General features: G+C 45.4%; 1 protein-coding gene across 1 annotated transcript in view; it reads left to right on the forward strand.

Annotated features, from left to right (window-relative positions):
* musk (muscle, skeletal, receptor tyrosine kinase) overlaps positions 1–19,628 on the forward strand; it is a 216,861-nt gene that overhangs the window by 41,128 nt on the left and 156,105 nt on the right. The window contains exon 6 of the mRNA XM_085992850.1: positions 16,520–16,644. Within this exon, the coding sequence (XP_085848976.1) occupies positions 16,520–16,644 (125 nt within the window). The remainder of the gene's footprint in view (positions 1–16,519; positions 16,645–19,628) is intronic.

Here is a 19,628-nt window from a genome sequence, read left to right on the forward strand (position 1 = left end):
AACATCCCCATTTCTGACCTTATGTTGGAGGGAAGGTCATTGATGAAGCTGTTGAAGGTGGTTGGACCTAAGACACTGCCCTGAGGAATGCCTGCCGTGATGTTCTGGGGCTGTGATGATTGACCTTCAACCACCACAACCATCTTCCTTTGTGCTAGGTGATGTAAGAAAACTATTAGGCACTTGGTCTAAGCGTTTAACAAAGCTTTAATCAACTGTTCCACAACATGGAGGTCTAGTTGTGTCCTTCAGTAGTTCCTGTTAAGAATGTCCTGCGCAAGCTGGGTCCGTGCCCGAGTATTTATACTCTCCCTGGACAGCACCACCCGCAGGCCACTCAGTATTATTTCATAAATCTTTCTTTCATGAATGACTGATTCATGTCACTAGGTATTACTCCAGCCAGTGGAGAGTTTCCCCCCAGATTCCCATTGACTTCAGTTTTACTAGGGCTCCTTGATGCCACACTCGGTCAAATGCTACCTTGATGTCAAGGGTAGTCACTCTCACCTCACCCCTGGAATTCAGCTCTGTTGTCCATGTTTGAAACAAGGCTGTAATGAGGTCTGGAGCCGAGTGGTCTTGGCGGAACCCAAACTGGGCATCCATGAGCAGGTTTTTGGTGAGTAAGTGTCTCTTGATAGCACTGTTGATGACACCTTCCATCACTTTGCTGATGATTGAGAGTAGATGATTGAGGCGTGAGTTGGGTAGGATTGATTGGGGAATGTTACTCAAAGGGTTGACGGTGGATAGGCAATGGCAAACATTCAAAGACCGCATGGATGAACTACAGAATTTGTTCATCCCTGTTTGGCATAAAAATAAAACAAAAAAGGTGACTCAACCGTGGCTAACAAGGGAAATTAGGGATAGCATAAGATCCAAGGAGGGGACATATAAATTGGCCAGAAAAAGCAGTAAACCTGAGGATTGGGAGCAGTTTAGGATTCAGCAAAGGAGGACAAAGGGATTCATTAAGAGATAAAGAGGGGGGAAATAGAGTATGAGAGTAAGCTTGCAGGGAACATAAAAACTGACTGTAAAAGCCTTTATAGATATGTGAAGAGAAAAAGATTGATGAAGTCAAGCGTATGTCCCTTGCAGTCAGAATCAGGGGAATTTAGAACGGGGAACAAAAAAATGGCAGACCAATTAAATACATACTTTGGTTCTGTCTTCACAAAGGAGGACACAAATAACCTCCCACAGATGTCGGGGAACATAGGGTCTAATGAGAGGGAGGAACTGAATGTGTAGTGTATGTACCTTTAAGAGGAACTATGTTTTTGAAGCCCTTGTATACTGTAGTACCAGTAGTGACCACTCGGGTATATAAGCCTGTGTAGCGTCTTGTGTTGTTAGTTCACCTCCAGACTTTGTTCAGTAAACACTTGTTAAATCAACTCCTGCATTCCGTGTCTCCATTAACACACGGATCTAACAGTGGCGACGAGTTAGAAACGAACTTACCTGCAATTCGGCAGCACCTCAAGGGGATCGATTCCTCAGACGAAGGTCGAAGCCAGAAGCAAGAAAAAAAAATAACTCGAAGAAACTCGAAAACGAGGGCCAGGCTTGGTCTCCAGTCTGTGGTTTCCCCAGCTAAACGGGCTGGTGGCAGGTAGTGCACTGATCCTTCCTGGGCTGCGGCGGGCTAGAGCTCGATCGGGTGGCTCTGCAACGGAGCCGGGCAGCGAGTCGGGAAGCAGAAGCAAAGAGAGAGAGAGGGTGGAGCACTCGGGGCGCGGCCGGTGCTGCAAAGCAGGTCGGCGTTCAGACCGAGCAGAGGGAGGGGAAAGTCCCAGCGGGTCCGCTCCACGACGGGAACGGTTCTCCAAGTAACGGGGAAACTATTGAAGCGATATATAAAAAAAATAGAAATACCGCGAAAAGCTGCAGGTCGCAACGGGAACCGCGGAGAACAGCGTTGGCAGCAGCGGCAGCGGCGGGAAAGCGCGGGAGGCGCCATCTTACCTCGGCGGGGAAGAAAGAAAAGCGCGGGAAGCGCCATTTTAGATTTTCAAGATGCCGAAGACTGGCAATATTACTGCTTTCGATAGCGATATAGAAGATTGGACCACATATGTGGAAAGAGTGGAGGTATATTGCAAGGCGAATGAAGTAGCGGATGATAAAAAGGCATCGGTACTTCTAAATCTGATGGGCGCAAGGACATACGGGCTGTTACGAAACTTGATCACTCCAGCCAAACCGATGGACAAGAATTTTAAGGAGATTGTTGATACCTTACAGGAGCACTTAAACCCAACACCGCTGCTGATAGCGGAACGATTCAAATCCTTCAGGAGGAATCAGCACAAGAATGAAAGTAACGCTGATTACCTCACCGAATTACGAAAGCTGTCAAAGCACTGCCAATTCGGGGCAGGACTGGCAGATTCTCTACGAGACATTCGTCTGCGGTCTCCTAAGCGAAGGAACACAGAAAAGACTACTTTCTGAGAAAGATTTGACACTCGACAAGGCTTTCAGTGTGGCTGTATCATACGAAGCAGCAGCAAGAGGAGCTGCAGAGATACAGCAAAAGCCACAGGACTTCGGCACCCATAAAATGACACGGGGTTTCGAGAGATGTTATCGCTGTGGCAGATCCACCCATGACCAGAGGGACTGCTGGTTCAAGGACAAAGCATGCAGGCAATGTGGAAAGATGGGACACATTGCACGTGTATGCAGATCTGGAAAGAAATCCGTTGACAGTAAAAAGGTCAATAAGGAAAAGTACAGAAAGGTACAAATGACGACGGACAGTAGCTCCGAAGACCAGAAGAGCGATAGCGACTCCAGAAACAAGAGACTAAGCTGTCTCAAATTACATAATGTAATTGCCAAAGAAGATTACCAGACCATTTGGGTTACCCTCACGATAGCGGGGTCCCCAGTCAAAATGGAGCTAGATACAGGATCAGCTCTGACCGTCATGAGTCGACGGGATTACGAGCGGCTATTTCCGCATATACCTTTGAAAGACACATCCATTGTCTTGAAGACATATACGGGGCAGAAAGTATACCCCAGAGGGAAAATAAGGGTGCCTGTTGTATACAACGGCAAGGAAATACAGAAGTTGTATTTATACGTTCTGCAAGATGGTGGTCCACCGTTGTTGGGACGTGAATGGATCAGAAAGATACGTTTAGACTGGCACTCCATTCAGGCACTGACGGTGACCAGTAAGAAAAAAAAACGATGATGACGTCATACCTGGAGGATTAAAAGAAATCTTGGCTAACGCCAAAGAAGTGTTTCAACAGGAACTAGGAACTCTGAAAGGCGCCACCGCCTCAATAAAAGTGGAAGATGCGGCAATTCCCAAGTTTTTTAAGGCAAGGCCGGTGCCATACGCAATTCGTCCAGCCGTCGAGGCAGAGCTGGAGAATTTGGGAAAAGCAGGCGTATTATCCAAGGTAGGTTGGAGCGAGTGGGCAACCCCCATCATCCCGGTCATGAAGAAAACGTTGAATAATGATAAATCTGAAGAACAGAGAAAAGTTCGCATCTGTGGGGACTTCAAGGTGACTGTAAACCCGGTTCTTCACACGGTACAGTATCCTCTTCCGAGGATAGAAGATATTTTCGCCTCACTATCCGGAGGGAAACGTTTCACCAAAATTGACTTAGCACAGGCATATCTACAGATGGAGGTTGAGGAGGCCTCTAAAAAGTATCTCACGATAAACACACACAAAGGCCTGTACCAGTACAATCGACTGGTTTTCGGAGTGGCATCAGCTCCGGCTATCTGGCAAAGAGCTATAGAGCAAGTCCTGCAAGGGATTCCGGGGACTCAATGCTACCTAGACGACATCCTTGTAACAGGAGAAAACGACAACGAGCACCTTGCCAACTTGGAGCAGGTGCTCACGAGGCTGAGAGAACGGGGCCTACGAGCAAATCGCCCCAAATGCGAATTTTTCCAGAGACAAATATCATATTGTGGCCATGTCATTAACGAAGAAGGGTTGCATAAGTCACCTGAAAAAATTGAAGCGGTCGTAAAGGCCCCAGCGCCTGAAAATGTCTCACAATTAAGGTCGTTCCTGGGATTAGTAAATTACTATCATAAATTTTTACCAAACTTGTCGACGGTTCTGCACCCGCTTAACGTACTGCTACAAACGGGAGTGGTTTGGAAATGGAGCGAAGACTGTAAATGTGCCTTCCATAAATGCAAAGGCTTGATCACGTCCAGGGAAGTGTTGGCTCATTACAACCCATCACTGCCAATCAGACTGGCGTGCGATGCATCCCCTTACGGCGTGGGAGCGGTATTATCGCATAGATTCCCTGATGGCTCGGAGCGGCCGATAGCTTTTGCGTCACGCTCATTGAACTCAGCTGAGCGTAACTATGCCCAGATCGACAGGGAGGCACTCAGCCTGGTGTGGGGGGTGAAGAAATTCAACCATTACCTACACGGACAAAAGTTTACCTTGTTGACTGACCATCAACCCCTCGTCTCCATATTCAACCCTAAAAAGGGCGTTCCCATTATGACAGCGCAAAGGCTACAGAGGTGGTCCCTTTTCCTAGGGGCACACCAATATGACATAGAATACAAAGGAACAAAATAGCATGGGAATGCTGATGGGTTATCGCGCCTACCATTGCCAACGGTGGAAGAGGTGCCTACAGTGGACCCAGTGGAGATATTCCACTCGACCATAGTGGAATGTCTACCGGTGACAAATTCTACCATTGAAAGGGAAACGTGAAATGACCCGACTCTCTCACGAGTCTACGATTTAACGGTGAAGGGATGGCCAGCACATGGCGAACCACTGTTGCCAGCATTTTTGCAAAGAAGAGAACAGCTGTCAGTGTGCCGAGGAACCTTGATGTGTGGATCCAGAGTGGTGATTCCACCCAAACTCAAGGATAAAGTGTTAAAGGAGCTTCACGAGGGGCATCTGGGTGGAGTGAAAATGAAGAACTTAGCCAGAGCGTTTGTGTGGTGGCCAGGTATCGATGGAGACATCGAAGAAATGACCAAGAGCTGTCTAGGATGCCAGAAGGTCCAAAATGCCCCACCACAAGCCCCTCTACATCCATGGGAGTGGCCCTCATCTCCATGGCAAAGGGTACATATCGACTTTGCTGGTCCATTTATGGACTCAATGTTCTTAATCGCGGTGGATGCACACTCCAAGTGGCCGGAGGTAATAAAGATGTCCACCACCACGGAAAAAACCATCACAGTATTAAGGCCCATATTCGCCAGGAATGGGCTGCCTGAACAGATCTGTTCTGATAATGGACCGCAATTTGTATCCGAAGAATTCAGGAAGTTCTTAAAAAACAATGGGGTTAAGCACTACACGTCCGCCCCATACCATCCCGCCACCAATGGATTGGCTGAAAGGTTTGTCCAGACCTTCAAGAAGGCCATAAAGGCCATGGGTAATGAAGACATAAATCTACAACATAAAGTAGATAACTTCTTGTTTGCGTACAGGAATGCAACACATGTGGTTACAAACCAAACCCCCGCCATGATGATTTTCAATAGAAGACTAAGATGCCGGCTGGATTTGGTCAAGCCAAACGTCAGAAGGGACGTAGAGAACCGACAATTTCAAAGCATGAATGAAAGGCCAACTAGAACCTTCCAGATAGGTCAACCAGTTTTGGCCCGGGACTACCGTACCGAGAAATGGCAGCCTGGAACTATTTGCACACGACTAGGACCGCTGATGTATACTGTGGACATTGGAGAAAGCATAATAAGGCGCCATGCTGACCAGATCATAGAGTCATCCAAAAAAGGACAACCTACACCACAACTCTATACGCCTAGTGATGAAGCAGAGATACCCATAGTATCTACCTCCGATCCGGTGATACTGGAACCAGATGAACCCGACACTAGCATTGAAGCCGAATCGACCTTGCAAAAAGAACCTACTACACCACCGAGGCGTTATCCGGACCGAGTCAGGAAGCCTCCAGAGACACTGAATTTGTAATTGATTAACTTCAGCAAATGTGTATATTATTGATCTTGTAAAAATGTTATTTAATGATTACTTAAAATGTTATGTACTATTTATCTAAAAGGGGAGGAATTGTAGTGTATGTACCTTTAAGAGGAACTATGTTTTTGAAGCCCCTGTATACTGTAGTACCAGTAGTGACTACTCGGGTATATAAGCCTGTGTAGCGTCTTGTGTTGTTAGTTCACCTCCAGACTTTGTTCAGTAAACACTTGTTAAATCAATTCCTGCATTCCGTGTCTCCATTAACACACGGATCTAACAGAATGAAATCAGTAATTGTAGGGAAATGGCGTTAGGGAAATTGATGGGATTGAAGGCCGATAAATCCCCAGGGCCTGATAATCTACATCCCAGGGTACTTAAGGAAGTGGCCCTAGAAATAGTAGATGCATTGCTGGTCATCTTCCAGAATTCTATAGACTCTGGAACAGTTCCCATGGATTGGAGGGTAGCTAATGTTACCCCACTGTTCAAAAAAGGTGGTAGAGAGAAAACGGGGAATTATAGACCGGTAAGCCTGACATCGGTAGTGGGGAAAATGCTAGAGTCCATTATAAAAGATGTAATAGCAGAGCACTTGGAAAACAGTGACAGGATCGAACAAAGTCAACATGGATTTACAAAAGGTAAATCGTGCTTGACTAATCTACTCGAATTTTTTGAGGATGTAACTGGTAGACTAGATAAGGGAGAACCAGTGGCTGTGGTGTATTTGGACTTTCAGAAGGCTTTCGATAAGGTCCTGCATAAGAGATTAGCGTGTAAAGTTAAAACACATGGGATTGCGGGCAAGGTACTGATGTGGATAGAGACCTGGTTGGCAGACAGAAGCAAAGAGTTGGAATAAACGGGTCTTTTTCCGAGTGGCAGGCAGTAATTAGTGGGGTACCGCAGGGATCGGTCCTAGGACCCCAGCTATTCACAATATATATTAATCATCTAGATGAGGGAACTAGATGTAATATCTCCAAGTTTGCAGACGACATAAAGCTGGGTGGGCGTTTGTGCTGTGAGGAGGATGCCGAGAAACTCCAGTATGATTTGGACAGGTTGGGTGATTGGGCAGATGCATGGCAGATGCAGTATAATGTGGATAAATGCGAGGTTATCCACTTTGGTGGCAAAAACAGGAAGGCAGATTATTATCTGAACAGCAATAGATTGGGAGAAGGGGAAGTGCAACGAGACCTGGGTGTCCTTGTGCACCAGTCGCTGAAGGTAAGCATACACCTTTTGTAAATCCAGGTGCAGCAGGCGGTTAAGAAGGCAAATGGTATGTTGGCCTTTGTAGCGAGAGGGTTTGAGTACAGGAACAAGGATGTCTTGCTGCAGTTGTACAGGGCCTTGGTGAGACCACATCTTGAGTATTGTATACAGTTTTGGTCGCCTTATCTGATGAAGGATGTTCTTGCCATGGAGGGAGTGCAGTGAAGATTCACCAGACTGATACCTGGGATGGCAGGAATGACGTATGAGGAGAGATTGGGTCGATTGGGCTTACACTCGCTGGAGTTTAGAAGAATGAGAGGGGATCTCATTGAAACTTATAAAATTCTAACAGGACTAGACAGACTAGATGCAGGAAGGATGTTCCCGATGGCGTGGGAGTCCAGAACCAGGGGTCACAGTCTAAAGATAAGGGGTAAGCCATTTAGGACAGAGATGAGGAGGAATTTCTTCACCCAGAGAGTGGTGTACCTGTGGAATTCTCTACCACAGAAGGCAGTTGAGGCCAATTCATTAAATATATTCAAGAAGGAGTTAGATACATTTCTTAAGGTTAACGGGATCAAGGGTTATGGGGAGAAGGCAGGGACAGGGTACTGAGTTTGGATGATCAGCCATGATCTCATTGAATGGCGGAGCAGGCTTGAGGGGCCGAATGGCCTACTCCTGCTCCTATCTTCCATGTTTCTATGTTTCTATGTAGACTGATGGGGCAGTAATTGGCTGGGTTGGATTTGTCCTGTTTTTTGTGGACAGGACATACCTGGGCAGTTTTCCACATTGTCGGATCGATGCCAGTGTTGTAGCTATACTGAAACAGCTTGGCAAGGCACGGCTAGTTCTGGAGCAGAAGTCTTCAGCACGATAGCCGGGATGTTGTCGGGGCCCATAGCCTTTGCTGTATCCAGTGCGCTCAGCCATTTCTTGATATCACGTGGCGTGAATTGAATTTGCTGAAGACTGGCATCTGTGATGATGGGGACCTCAGGAGGAGGCCGAGATGGATCATCCACTCGACACTTCTGGTTGAAGATGTTTATGAACGCTTCAGCCTTGCCTTTTGCACTCACGTGCTGGGCTCCACCATCATTGAGGATGGGGATATTCATGGAGCCTCCTCCTCCCGTTAGTTGTTTAATGGCCCACCACCATTCACGACTGCATGTGGCAGGACTGCAGAGCTTTGATCTGATCCATCGATTGTGGGATCGTTGGCTCTGTCTATAGCATGCTGCATCTGCTTTTTAGCATGCATGTAGTCCTGTGTTGCAGCTTCCTCAGGTTGGCACCTCATTTTGAGCTATGCCTGGTGCTGCTCCTGGCATGCTCTTCGACACTCCTTATTGAACCAAGGTTGGTCCCCTGGCTTGATGGTAATGGTAGAGCGAGGGATATGCCAGGCCATGAGGTTACAGATTGTGGTGGAATACAATTCTGCTGCTACTGATGGCCCACAACGCCTCATGGATGCCAGGTTTGAGCTGTTAGATCTGTTCTGAATCTATTCCATTTAGCATGGTAGTAGTGCCACACAACACGATGGAGGGTGCCCTCAGTGTGAAGGTGGGACTTCGTCTCCACAATGACTGAGCGGTGGTCACTGCTACCAATACTGTCATGGACAGATGCATCTGTGACAGGTAGATTGGTGAGGATGAAGTCAAGTAGGTTTTTCCCTCGTGTTGGTTCTCTCACCACCTGTCGCAGGCCCAGACTGGCAGTTATGTCCTTCAGGACTTGGCCAGCTCGGTCAGTAGTGGTGCTACCAAGCCACTCTTGGTGATGGACATTGAAGTCCCCCACCCAGAGTACATTCTGCGCTCTTGCTACTCTCAGTGCTTCTTCCAAGTGGTGTTCAACATGGAGGAGTACTGATTCATCAGCTGAGGGAGGTAATCAGGAGATTTCCTTGCCCATGCTTGACCTGAAGCCATGAGACTTCATGGGGTCCGGAGTCAATGTTGAGGACTCCCAGGGCCACACCTTCCCGACTGTATACCACTGTGCTGCCAATTCTGTGATCAGCCCTGTACTAACAGAATGCAGGGTTGATCAATCGCGGCACAGGAAAAAGTTGAAAAAACAATCTAAGGGGTGAAAACAAATTTTTCATTAACACAAGCGGCCTTACCTTTCAATACCGCTCCCCAAGTGGCTGGCTTCCCTAACAATGCATCCTGCAGCCGTTGGTGTTATCGCCCGGCGATGCTGCAGGGGTTGGAACCGAAGTTCGGATCTGGGCGCTACCTCGGCGCTGTGCAGCTGGACGACGTCATGATCTCCGGGCGCAGGAGATCATGGCGCTAGTGGTTACCGCTGCGTGCAAACCTCCATGTCAATTTCGCGGGCATCGGTATTATTACCGCGCCCAGTCGCAAAGCCGGTAGCGCCCCGCTAATGCCCCCGGAGGCGCTAATGGGAGGCGCATAGGAGGCCAATTTCTCCTAAAAAAATTTAAAAAAAATGTTCAAAGGAAATGAAAAAAGTGCATAATATTTTGTTAATGCCCCACAATAGTGTCCAGGGGATTCATCTTTAATTGCTGGAGATCCCAGGACAATCCCAAAGTTTTGTCAACCCGAGTCTGCATCCAATACTTGGTACTACAAGTGGAATCTGCCAGTCCAAAGGCGAGTCCATATCAGCCGTGGCTCAGTGGGTAGCGCCCACTGAGTCAGAAGGTTGTGGGTTCACAGTCTCACTCCAGAGACTTGAGCCCAAAATCTAGGCCGGCACTCCAGTGCAGCACTAAGGGAGTGCTGCACTGTCGGAGGTGCCGTGGTTCGGATGAGATGTTAAACTGAGGCCCCGTCTGCTCTCTCAGGTGGACATTAAAGATCCCACGGCACTATTTGACAAATCTAATTAAATTTTTTGATGAAGTATCAGGGAGGATTGATGAAGGGAATGCAATGGATGTTGTCTACATGGAAGACGTTTGACAAAGTACCACATAAAAGGCTGGTTAACAAAATTGAGGCTCATGGAATAGGTGGGTCAGTGGCAGCTTGGATAAGGAATTGGCTTAAGGACAGAAAACTGCGAGTTGTGGTAAATGGCTGTTTTTCAGACTGGAGGATGGTAGACAGTGGTGTTCCCCAAGGGTCAGCGCTGGGGTCACTTTTTTTTATATATATATAAATGAGCTGGATATTGGAATACAGAGTAGAATTTCTAAATTTGCCGATGACATCAAACTTGGGGGTGTGGCAAACAGTGATGATGAAACCAATCGACTGCAACAGGACATAGAAAGGCTAGCAGAATGGGCAGACAAGTGGCAAATGGAATTTAATACAGAGAAGTGTGAGGTGATGCATTTTAGCAGAAAGAACAGGGAGAGGCAATATACACTTAAAGGCACAGTTTTAAAGAGTTTGCAGGAACAGTGGGACCTGAGAGTTAATGTGCATAGGTCCTTGAAGGTGGCAGGACATATTGAGAGAGTGGTTAGCAAAGCATATGGGATCTTGGGCATCATAAATAGAGGCATTGAGTACAAAAGTAGAGAGGTTATGCTGAACCTTTATAAAGCGCTGGTTAGGCCACAACTGGAGTATTGCATCCAGTTCTGGTCACCACACTTTAGGAAGGATGTGAAGGCTTTTGAGTGGATGCAGAGGAGATTTACCAGAATGGTTCCAGGGATGGGGGATCTTAGCTACAAGGACAGGTTGGAGAAGCTGGATTTGTTTTCATTAGAGCAAAGGAGGTTGAGGGGTGATTTGACAGAGGTGTACAAGATTATGATAGGTTTGGATAGGCTAGACAGGGAAAAGCTGTTCCCACTAGTTGATGGTACAAGGACTAGGGAACACAGATTTATGGTTTTGGGCAAGAGATACAGGGGGAATGTAAGGAAAAAATTTTTACGCAGCGAGTGGTGAGGACCTGGAACTCGCTGCCGACGGAAGTGGTGGAAGCGGAGTCACTCACTGTTTTCAAGGGGAGACTGGATAGGCACTTGAGGAAAATAAACTTGCAGGGCTACGGGGATAGAGCAGGGGAATGGGACTGTCTGGATTGCTCTACAGAGAGCCAGCATGGACTCGATGGGCCGAATGGCCTCTTTCTGTGCCGTTATGATTCTGACTCTATTTTGAAGAAGAGCAGGGGAGTTATCCCTGGAGTCCTGGCCAATATCCCTCAGTCAACATCACTAAAAAAAGCCAGATTATCTGGTCATTATCACATTGCTGCTTGTGGGATCTCGCTGTGCGTAAATTGGCTGCCACGTTTTCCTACCTAACAACAGTCACTAAACTTCAAAAGGTACTTCATTGGCTGTAAAGCACTTTGGGAGGGCTGCGGGACATGAAAACTAGCCTCAGTGCCCACAAACCAGGGACGGGACATAAATCTATCAGGGTTTTGCACTCTTGATCACTGCCAATGTGCATATGTTAACATCAGCTAAGAACAGGCTCAGGCTGTGATGCTCTCACCCATTGTTTAATAGGCTTACAGTATTGCCTGGGCTCACACAAGGACAATTTGAATAAAGAACCACAAAACAGCTGGAAATACATCCCAGCGTGAGTCAGTGCCTTCAGGAAATGGGTGGAGAAAATGGAATAGAAATCAACTGGATAAAGTTCATTCATTTAATTATAGAGGGCAACGGACAATCTTTTGGTATAATTCCCTCATGCTCTAATGCACTGTACCAGGGAATGGCCTGATTCTGGGATGCACAGCAGAAGCCAGTAAGTCCCCAAATTAAGGGCAAGTCCCTCAGTGCAGGATACCACCAAAGTTGGAAAGAGTAGGAGAGAAGATAGATAAATGAAGAAATCGAGGAAGAAATCAGCAGGAGAATCATCCAGGTCTCTCCTGGTGACTGGCCCCAAAGCAGCAATGGCAGGCGTCTGGGAGTGGGCTGGCTGCTTGTGCCCCTTCAGCTGGGGAATGGTGGAGGGGAAACGTTCAAGAGGGGAACGAAAAACAAAATAAACAAATAAATCTAGAGCGTGTCACTTATTTCCATGGCAGTGGTGCAGCAGTGTCATAGTATTTGGCCCATGGGATCGTGCAGTGAAGTTGTTGTAGATTGTTGGGACTGAAACAATGTTGTTGCTGTTCCAAAGTACAAAACAAAGGATGAACTTTAAAGAACTGTAACTTCAGCAGAAACAATATCTGATTTGTATGTAGAATGTTCATGATGTAATTCAAAGGGATGCCAAAAGATATTTTGTTTATTTCACTTTGATCGAATCTATTCCCCCGGCCCACCCACTCTCCCATTCCATCTTACTTATAGCAGCATCCACACCCTTGATAGCTGCTGGTTCAAAGTCAGTACCACAAGTTCAGGCCTTCGTGTCAGGTTGATCCCTGATTATTTGTGAAACCCAGATCTTTCAGTTGTTGGATTCTTTTTAATTTATTGAGAAACCCAGATTAAGGGCAAGTTCCTTAGCTCAGGATACCAGCAAAGCTGGAAAGAGCAGGAGAGAAGATAGATAAATGAAGAAATATTGGTTAGTTGATGTCAAACTTGGGATTTGAACCTGTGAAGATCGTAAGAGGAAGCAAAGACTGAGAGAAGTAATGAGTTGCACGGTTTGGAGACCCTGGGAAAGAATGAATGGTGTAGGAAACAGTGGAATGACTCTTGAGCCTTAATTTCCAGCAGCGAGTGACTTCTGACGTAATAAAGACTCACTATGCACTTGGTTGTACATAAAGCAAGGCTTTAATCGACTTGTAACAAAACATGGAGGTCTAGTTAGTAGTCACTAGCTTCCTGTTTCCAGACTGTCTCTGGCCAAGCTGGGCCCACGCCCGAGTATTTATACTCCTCGGGCGGCGCCCTCAGCTGGCCGTTCATTAGTACTTCCTTGTAGAAGTTTCGATTTATGACAACTTCTTAATGCAAATTTTAACAAAAATACAGAAAAACTTATCCCTCTGGCGAGTGGGTCAATAACCAGAGGTCATAGATTCAAAATCATTGGCAAAAGATCTAGAGGAGGGATGAGGAGAAATGTTTCCACTTGTCGGGATCTGGGACGCTCGACCTGAAAAGGTGGTGGAAGCTGATTCCATAAATAATTTTAAACGGGAGTTGTCCGGTACTTGAGGATGAGGAACTTACAGGGTTACGGACAAAAAGCGGGGATGTGGGACTAAACACGACTGCTCTTTCAAAGAGCCGGCACAGGCACAATGGGCCGAATGGCCTCCTTCTGTGCTGTAAGTTTCTATGATTTTATGAATATTAATATATTTAGCAAGTAAGAACATAAGAATTAGGAGCAGGAGTAGGCCATTTGGCCCCTCGAGCCTGCTCCACCATTCAATAAGATCATGGCTGATCTTCTACCTCATCTCCACTTTCCTGCACTATCCCCATATCCCTTGATTCCCTTAATATCCAAAAATCTAGCAATCTCTATCTTGAATATACTCAACGACTAATTGCTTGCTGTACCTGCATGTTAACTTTCAGTGATTCGTGTACAAGGACACCCAGGTCCCTCTGAACACCAACATTTCAACATTTAAAAAATACTCTGCTTTTCTATTTTTCCTACCAAAGTGGATAACCACATTTCTCCACATTATATTCCATTTGCCATGTTCTTGCCCACTCACTTAGCCTGTCTATATCCCCTTGAGGCCTCTTTGCATCCTCCTCACAACTTACATTCCCACACAGCTTTGTATCATCAGCAAACTTGGGTATATTGCATTTGGTCCCCTCATCCAAATCATTAATGTAGATTGTGAATAGCTGAGGCCCAAGCACTGGTCCTTGCGGTACCTCACTAGTTACAGCCTGCCAACCTGAAAATGACCTGACCTGCTTTTTCCCACTTTCTATTTTCTGTCCATTAACCAATCCTCAATCTACGCTAGTATATTACCCCCAATCCCATGAGCCCTAATTTTGTTTAATAACCTCTTGTGTGGCACCTTATCGAATGCCTTCTGAAAATCCAAATACACCACACCCACTGGTTCCCCCTTATCTATTCTACTGGTTACAACCTCAAAAAACTCTAACAGATTCGTCAAACACGATTTCCCTTTCATAAATCCATGTTGAATCTGCTCAATCATATTATTTTCTAAGTGCCCTGTTACCACATCCTTAATAATAGATTCTAGCATTTTCTCTAATACTGATGTCAGGCTAACTGGTCTGTAGTTCCCCGTTTTCGCTCTCCCTCCTTTCTTAAATAGTGGGATTACATTTGCTACCTTCCAATCCGCAGGAGCCGTTCTAGAATCTATGGAATTTTGGAAGATGACAACCAATGCATCCACTATCTCTATAGCCACCTTTTTCAAAACCCTAGGATGATTGAGTAAAGCGCCTTGGGATGTTTTACTATGTTAAAGCTGTTATATAAATGCAAGTTGTTGTTGTAAAGATCACTTTACACTACCTGGGCTCCAGCCTCATAATAAGCTCATCCACTGCAGCCTTTTTAGATGCTCAGCAAGGTGAGTGATGTTAGTGCATTTCAAACTCAGTTTTCACCTTCACCACTTTGATGGTAAACTAATGGAAGAGATCGTCCGTTACTGTTTGACCCGAGAGAGATTGTCAATCCGTGTTATATTAGGGACAGTATGGCGCTCTAGGCCCATGCCTCCTGGATTGAGACTGCCCAAATTCTTAACAAAGGGCCCTTTGAGCCAGCAGACAGGGGAGAGTTTCATCACATCAGTCTGACTGGATTTGAACTCAGAGGTGAAAAGTGTCTAGTCCACTGTGCCACCCAATCCCCCCCACTCCCACTCCCCTCAGTGTAGCATTATATTTTGTACTGCGCCCATTCATCTGACCTCTCTGAATGCCAGCCTAATTAATACCAATTAGCACCAACACTACCTGTTGTGCTCTATGCTTGTATATACCAGAAACTACCCAAGTTCACTACCACTCACTGTCATTAGGGATTCCCATTATCAAGTGGTTGGAGAACGGAAGAGCAGCGAGCGTGTTTCATGCATTTTTCGATTAGACGAGCATGCGATCGTTACACACTTGTGATTCTTAATCACATTAGCCCTTTAAAGAAGATAGTATCGTGTTCATACATCAGACATAATGAGAATGTTCCACTTTTTATTAATGCCGTACAGAAAGCCTTGGGCGTACACTTTTATTTTACACTGCCAGTCAAGGGTAAATATGCCTGCAGATCGAAGAGAAGAAAGGTCCATTTGTCCCAACTAATGAATCCCTTCTAATGTTTTCTGCAAGTGTTGGCACACAAGGGCAAACTTGCTATCAGCTGCAAGTGAAAAAATAGTTTAAAAAATAACTGTAATTTCAGAATGCTGGAGTTAAGGGATTGTTTGGAGTATGTTGACTCTAATACTCACTTACAAATGCCCGCCTACCCATGACACAAACTTGGGTTCCATATGATTAAAACCATTAATAAGCGATTAGACTGGGAAGCCTGATAGGTGGCTGAGAACCACTTTTGCTACTGCACCATAGAGGCCCCTAAAATATAACTGCACTTCCCAGAACAAAAAAAGTAGCCATGCAATGAAGGCTTGTGTTAGTAACGTCCAAACATTTAATTAGTGTCTTCATATGACATTACTCTGATCACTATTTTAATAAGCGAATCAATGTCTCCATTAAAAATGGAGAGAGGAATGTCATATGAATACATTACCCACTCATATCTCAAATAGTTACATCTGTAAGCAGTATGAGTTTACTGAAGGATATCAGCTGTGGCTCAGTTGGTAACACTGTCACGTCTAGGTCAGAAGATTATGGGTTCAAGTCTCGCTCCAGAGACTTAAGCACATAATCTAGGCTGACACTCCCAGTGCCAATACCAAGGGAGTGCTGCACTGTCAGAGGTGCCGTCTTTCAGATGAGACATTAAACTGAAGCCCCATCTGCTCTCTCAGGTAGACGTAAAAGATCCCACGGCACTATTACGATGAAGTGCGGAGGAGTGCTCCCTGGTACCCTGGCCAATAATTATCCCTCAAACAACATCACTTAAAAAAAAAAAAAAGCAGATATCCTGGTCATTATCACATTGCTGTTTGTGGGACCTTGCTGTGTGCAAATTAGCTGCCTTGTTTCCTACATTACAACAGTGACTACACTTCAAAAGTACTTCAAGACATCCTGAGGTCCTGAAAGGTGCTATATACATGCAAGTTCTTTCTAAATGTAATCAAATTAAGCACTCCCCAGGGGAATGAGGAGCTGAAAGTGACCAGTTGAGCTACAGATTTTTAATACCAGTGATATTCTTTATGTCTTTGTTGTTTATTCATAGTCCCTGCCAGAATTGTGAAGGCACCTACATCGCACAATGTCAGCTTTGGTTCTGAGGTGATTCTACAATGTAAAGCCACAGGATTCCCTATTCCCACTATCAAGTGGTTGGAGAACGGAAGAGCCGTGAGTGTGATTCATGCATTTTTCGATTAGACGAGCTGCGATTGTTAGACGTTTGAGATTCTTAATCGCGTTACCCCTTTAACGAAGATAGTATTATGTTCATGCATCAGACATAATGGGCTGGATATTAGCCCGGAGGCGGGGAGGGAGCGGGGGCTGCAGGGGAGGAGGGGGCGCTGTTTTGAGCTCAGGAAACCCGGAAGTATGGGTTTCCTGAACTGCAGGACGTCTTTAAATTCCTGGCCACAGCCAACCTTGATTGATAGGCTGACTACTTGTTGTGCAGGAAAGCCTGCAACCCAAGGCTGCAGCCAAGCTGTGCTGTGCAATGGAGCCTCAGTCGTTGAGCCTGCCCCACCATTCAGTAAGATCATGGCTGATCTTCTACCTCAGCTCCACTTTCCTGCCCTATCCCCATATCCCTTGATTCCCTTAATATCAAAATATCTATCGATCCCTGTCTTCAATATACTCAACGACAGAGCCTCCACAGCCTTCTGGGGTAGAGAATTCCAAAGCTTCACCACCCTCTGAGTGAAGAAATTTCTCCTCATCTCAGTCTTAAATGGCCGACCCCTTATTCTGAGACTGTGACCCCTGGTTCTAGACTCCCCAGCCAGGAGAAATGTCCTCCCTGCATCTACCCTGTCAAGCCCTGTAAGAATTTTGTATGATTCAATGAGATCACCTCTCATTCTTCTAAACTCTAGAGAATATAGGCCTAGTCTACTCAATCTCTCCTCATAGGACAATTCCCCCATCCCAGGAATCAGTCTGGTGAACCTACGTTGCACTTCCTCTCTGGCAAGTATATCCTTCCATAGTTAAGGCGACCAAAACTATACACAATATTCCAGGTGTGGTCTCACCAGGGCCCGATATAATTGCAGTAAGACATCTTTACTCTTGTACTCAAATCCTCTTGTAATAAAGGCCAACATACCATTTGCTTTCTTAATTGCTTGCTGTACCTGCATGTTAACTTTCAGTGATTCGAGTACAAGGACACCCAGGTCCCTCTGAACACCAACATTTCCCAATCTCTCAACATTTAAAAAATACTCTGCTTTTCTATTTTTCCTACCAAAGTGGATAACCACATTTCTCCACATTATATTCCATTTGCCATGTTCTTGCCCACTCACTTAGCCTGTCTATATCCCCTTGAGGCCTCTTTGCATCCTCCTCACAACTTACATTCCCACACAGCTTTGTATCATCAGCAAACTTGGGTATATTGCATTTGGTCCCCTCATCCAAATCATTGATATAGATTGTAAATAGCTGAGGCCCAAGCACTGATCCTTGTGGTACCCCACTAGTTACAACCTGAAAATGACCCGTTTATTCCTACTCTCTATTTTCTGTCCGTTAACCAATCCTCAATCCATGCTAGTATATTACCTCCAATCCCATGAGCCCTAATTTTGTTTAATAACCTCTTGTGTGGCAACTTATCGAATGCCTTCTGAAAATCCAAATACACTACATCCACTGGTTCCCCCTTATCTATTCTGCTAGCTACAACCTCAAAAAACTCCAACAGATTCGTCAAACACGATTTCCCTTTCATAAATCTGTGTTGAGTCTGCCCAATCCTATTATTATTTTCTAAGTGCCCTGTTACCACGTCATTAATAATAGATTCTAGCATTTTCCCTACTACTGATGTCAAGCCAACTTGTCTGTAGTTCCCTGTTTTCTCTCTCCCTCCTTTCTTAAATAGTGGGGTTACATTTGCTACCTTCCAATCCGTGGTAACCATTCTAGAATCTATGGAATTTTGGAAAATGACAACCAATGCATCCACTATTGAAGGGATAATTACTAGTCCTAGCCCTTTTCAGGCTACCCCAGATCAGGCGTATTCCCCAGACATTCAGCTTCAACTAAAGTTAAAGATAGCCGAATTCTATAAGATGCTTAATTGGGTCTAAAGGTTCAGACTATCTCTCCCTAAAGGAAAGGAACGACGTGAAGATGTTAACATCCTCCGGATAGCACTTTTAATAAGTTTAACTAGACTGAACCTTCCGGATATTATGAGGGTCCGGAATTTTGCAACTCCTTACAAAAGAGTGTACAGAAATTGAGTTTGCGAGTTTGATACAGAAATACTACTGTGAGATAATTCTAAAAATATATAGATTTATTTAAGAGCTGACATACAGTTAACAGCTTGTGAGTCAATCACAACTTTAACGGTTCAAAATACAAATAGCTTACATTTCTTTTTCTCAGAGATCCTTATTCTCAAATCTTAACTTTGTACATTTTTACATTTCTTATTCTTAATTCTAATCCAGAATATCCACCAAAATCAAATTAAAAGTACCTTTTTGATCCCCGAGACTCAAAGAATTAAAAACTTACAGAGATGCCTCTGAAGAGTGAGAGAATCGCTTTGCCCCTTTCCAGCGACTTCTGACTGTCTATCTGAAAAGCTCTATTTTTATACCTTTTTTTAGTGTTTTATCCTTTGAAGTTTTCTGCTGATGTAAGCTAATTATCTCTAGTCGTCATCTTGTTGACTTTTCTCTATACTTACTGCCAATTCAACTGTTAGCTTGCAGACTTCTGTCTGTTGTTTAGGTGTTTCAAAAACTTATCATAAAACACAATGGGGGAGAAATTCAGTTGTTAGCGCCAGCCGTTATCGCCTTAAGAGAGCGATAAGTGGGGCGCGAAGCGGCTAGCGCCCGGGCGCGGCGAGACCTGCGCTTCTCGCGAAATTGAGCGGACATTTAGCGACGGCGCAAAACTGCAATGCCCGCTCAGCTGCGCGCGCAGATCCATACGTCATTTCATGGTGCAACGCCCTTGGTGCGCCCCCAACCGGACCATCAGTGGCACCCCCCTTTTTTCCGCCTGGCGCTCCCAGCGACTGGTTGACTGGAACAGTTCCCAGTCGCTGTGGGGTTGGGGGGGTGCTATTTAAAGGGGGCTCTTCCTGGCTTCGTAGTGGTAGCCATTTTGGACCACTC

The sequence above is a fragment of the Somniosus microcephalus genome, chromosome 1 (assembly GCF_052327205.1).
Source record: "Somniosus microcephalus isolate GS21.2 chromosome 1, FLI_Smic_1.0, whole genome shotgun sequence".
In the NCBI taxonomy this organism is placed as follows: Eukaryota; Metazoa; Chordata; class Chondrichthyes; order Squaliformes; family Somniosidae; genus Somniosus; species Somniosus microcephalus.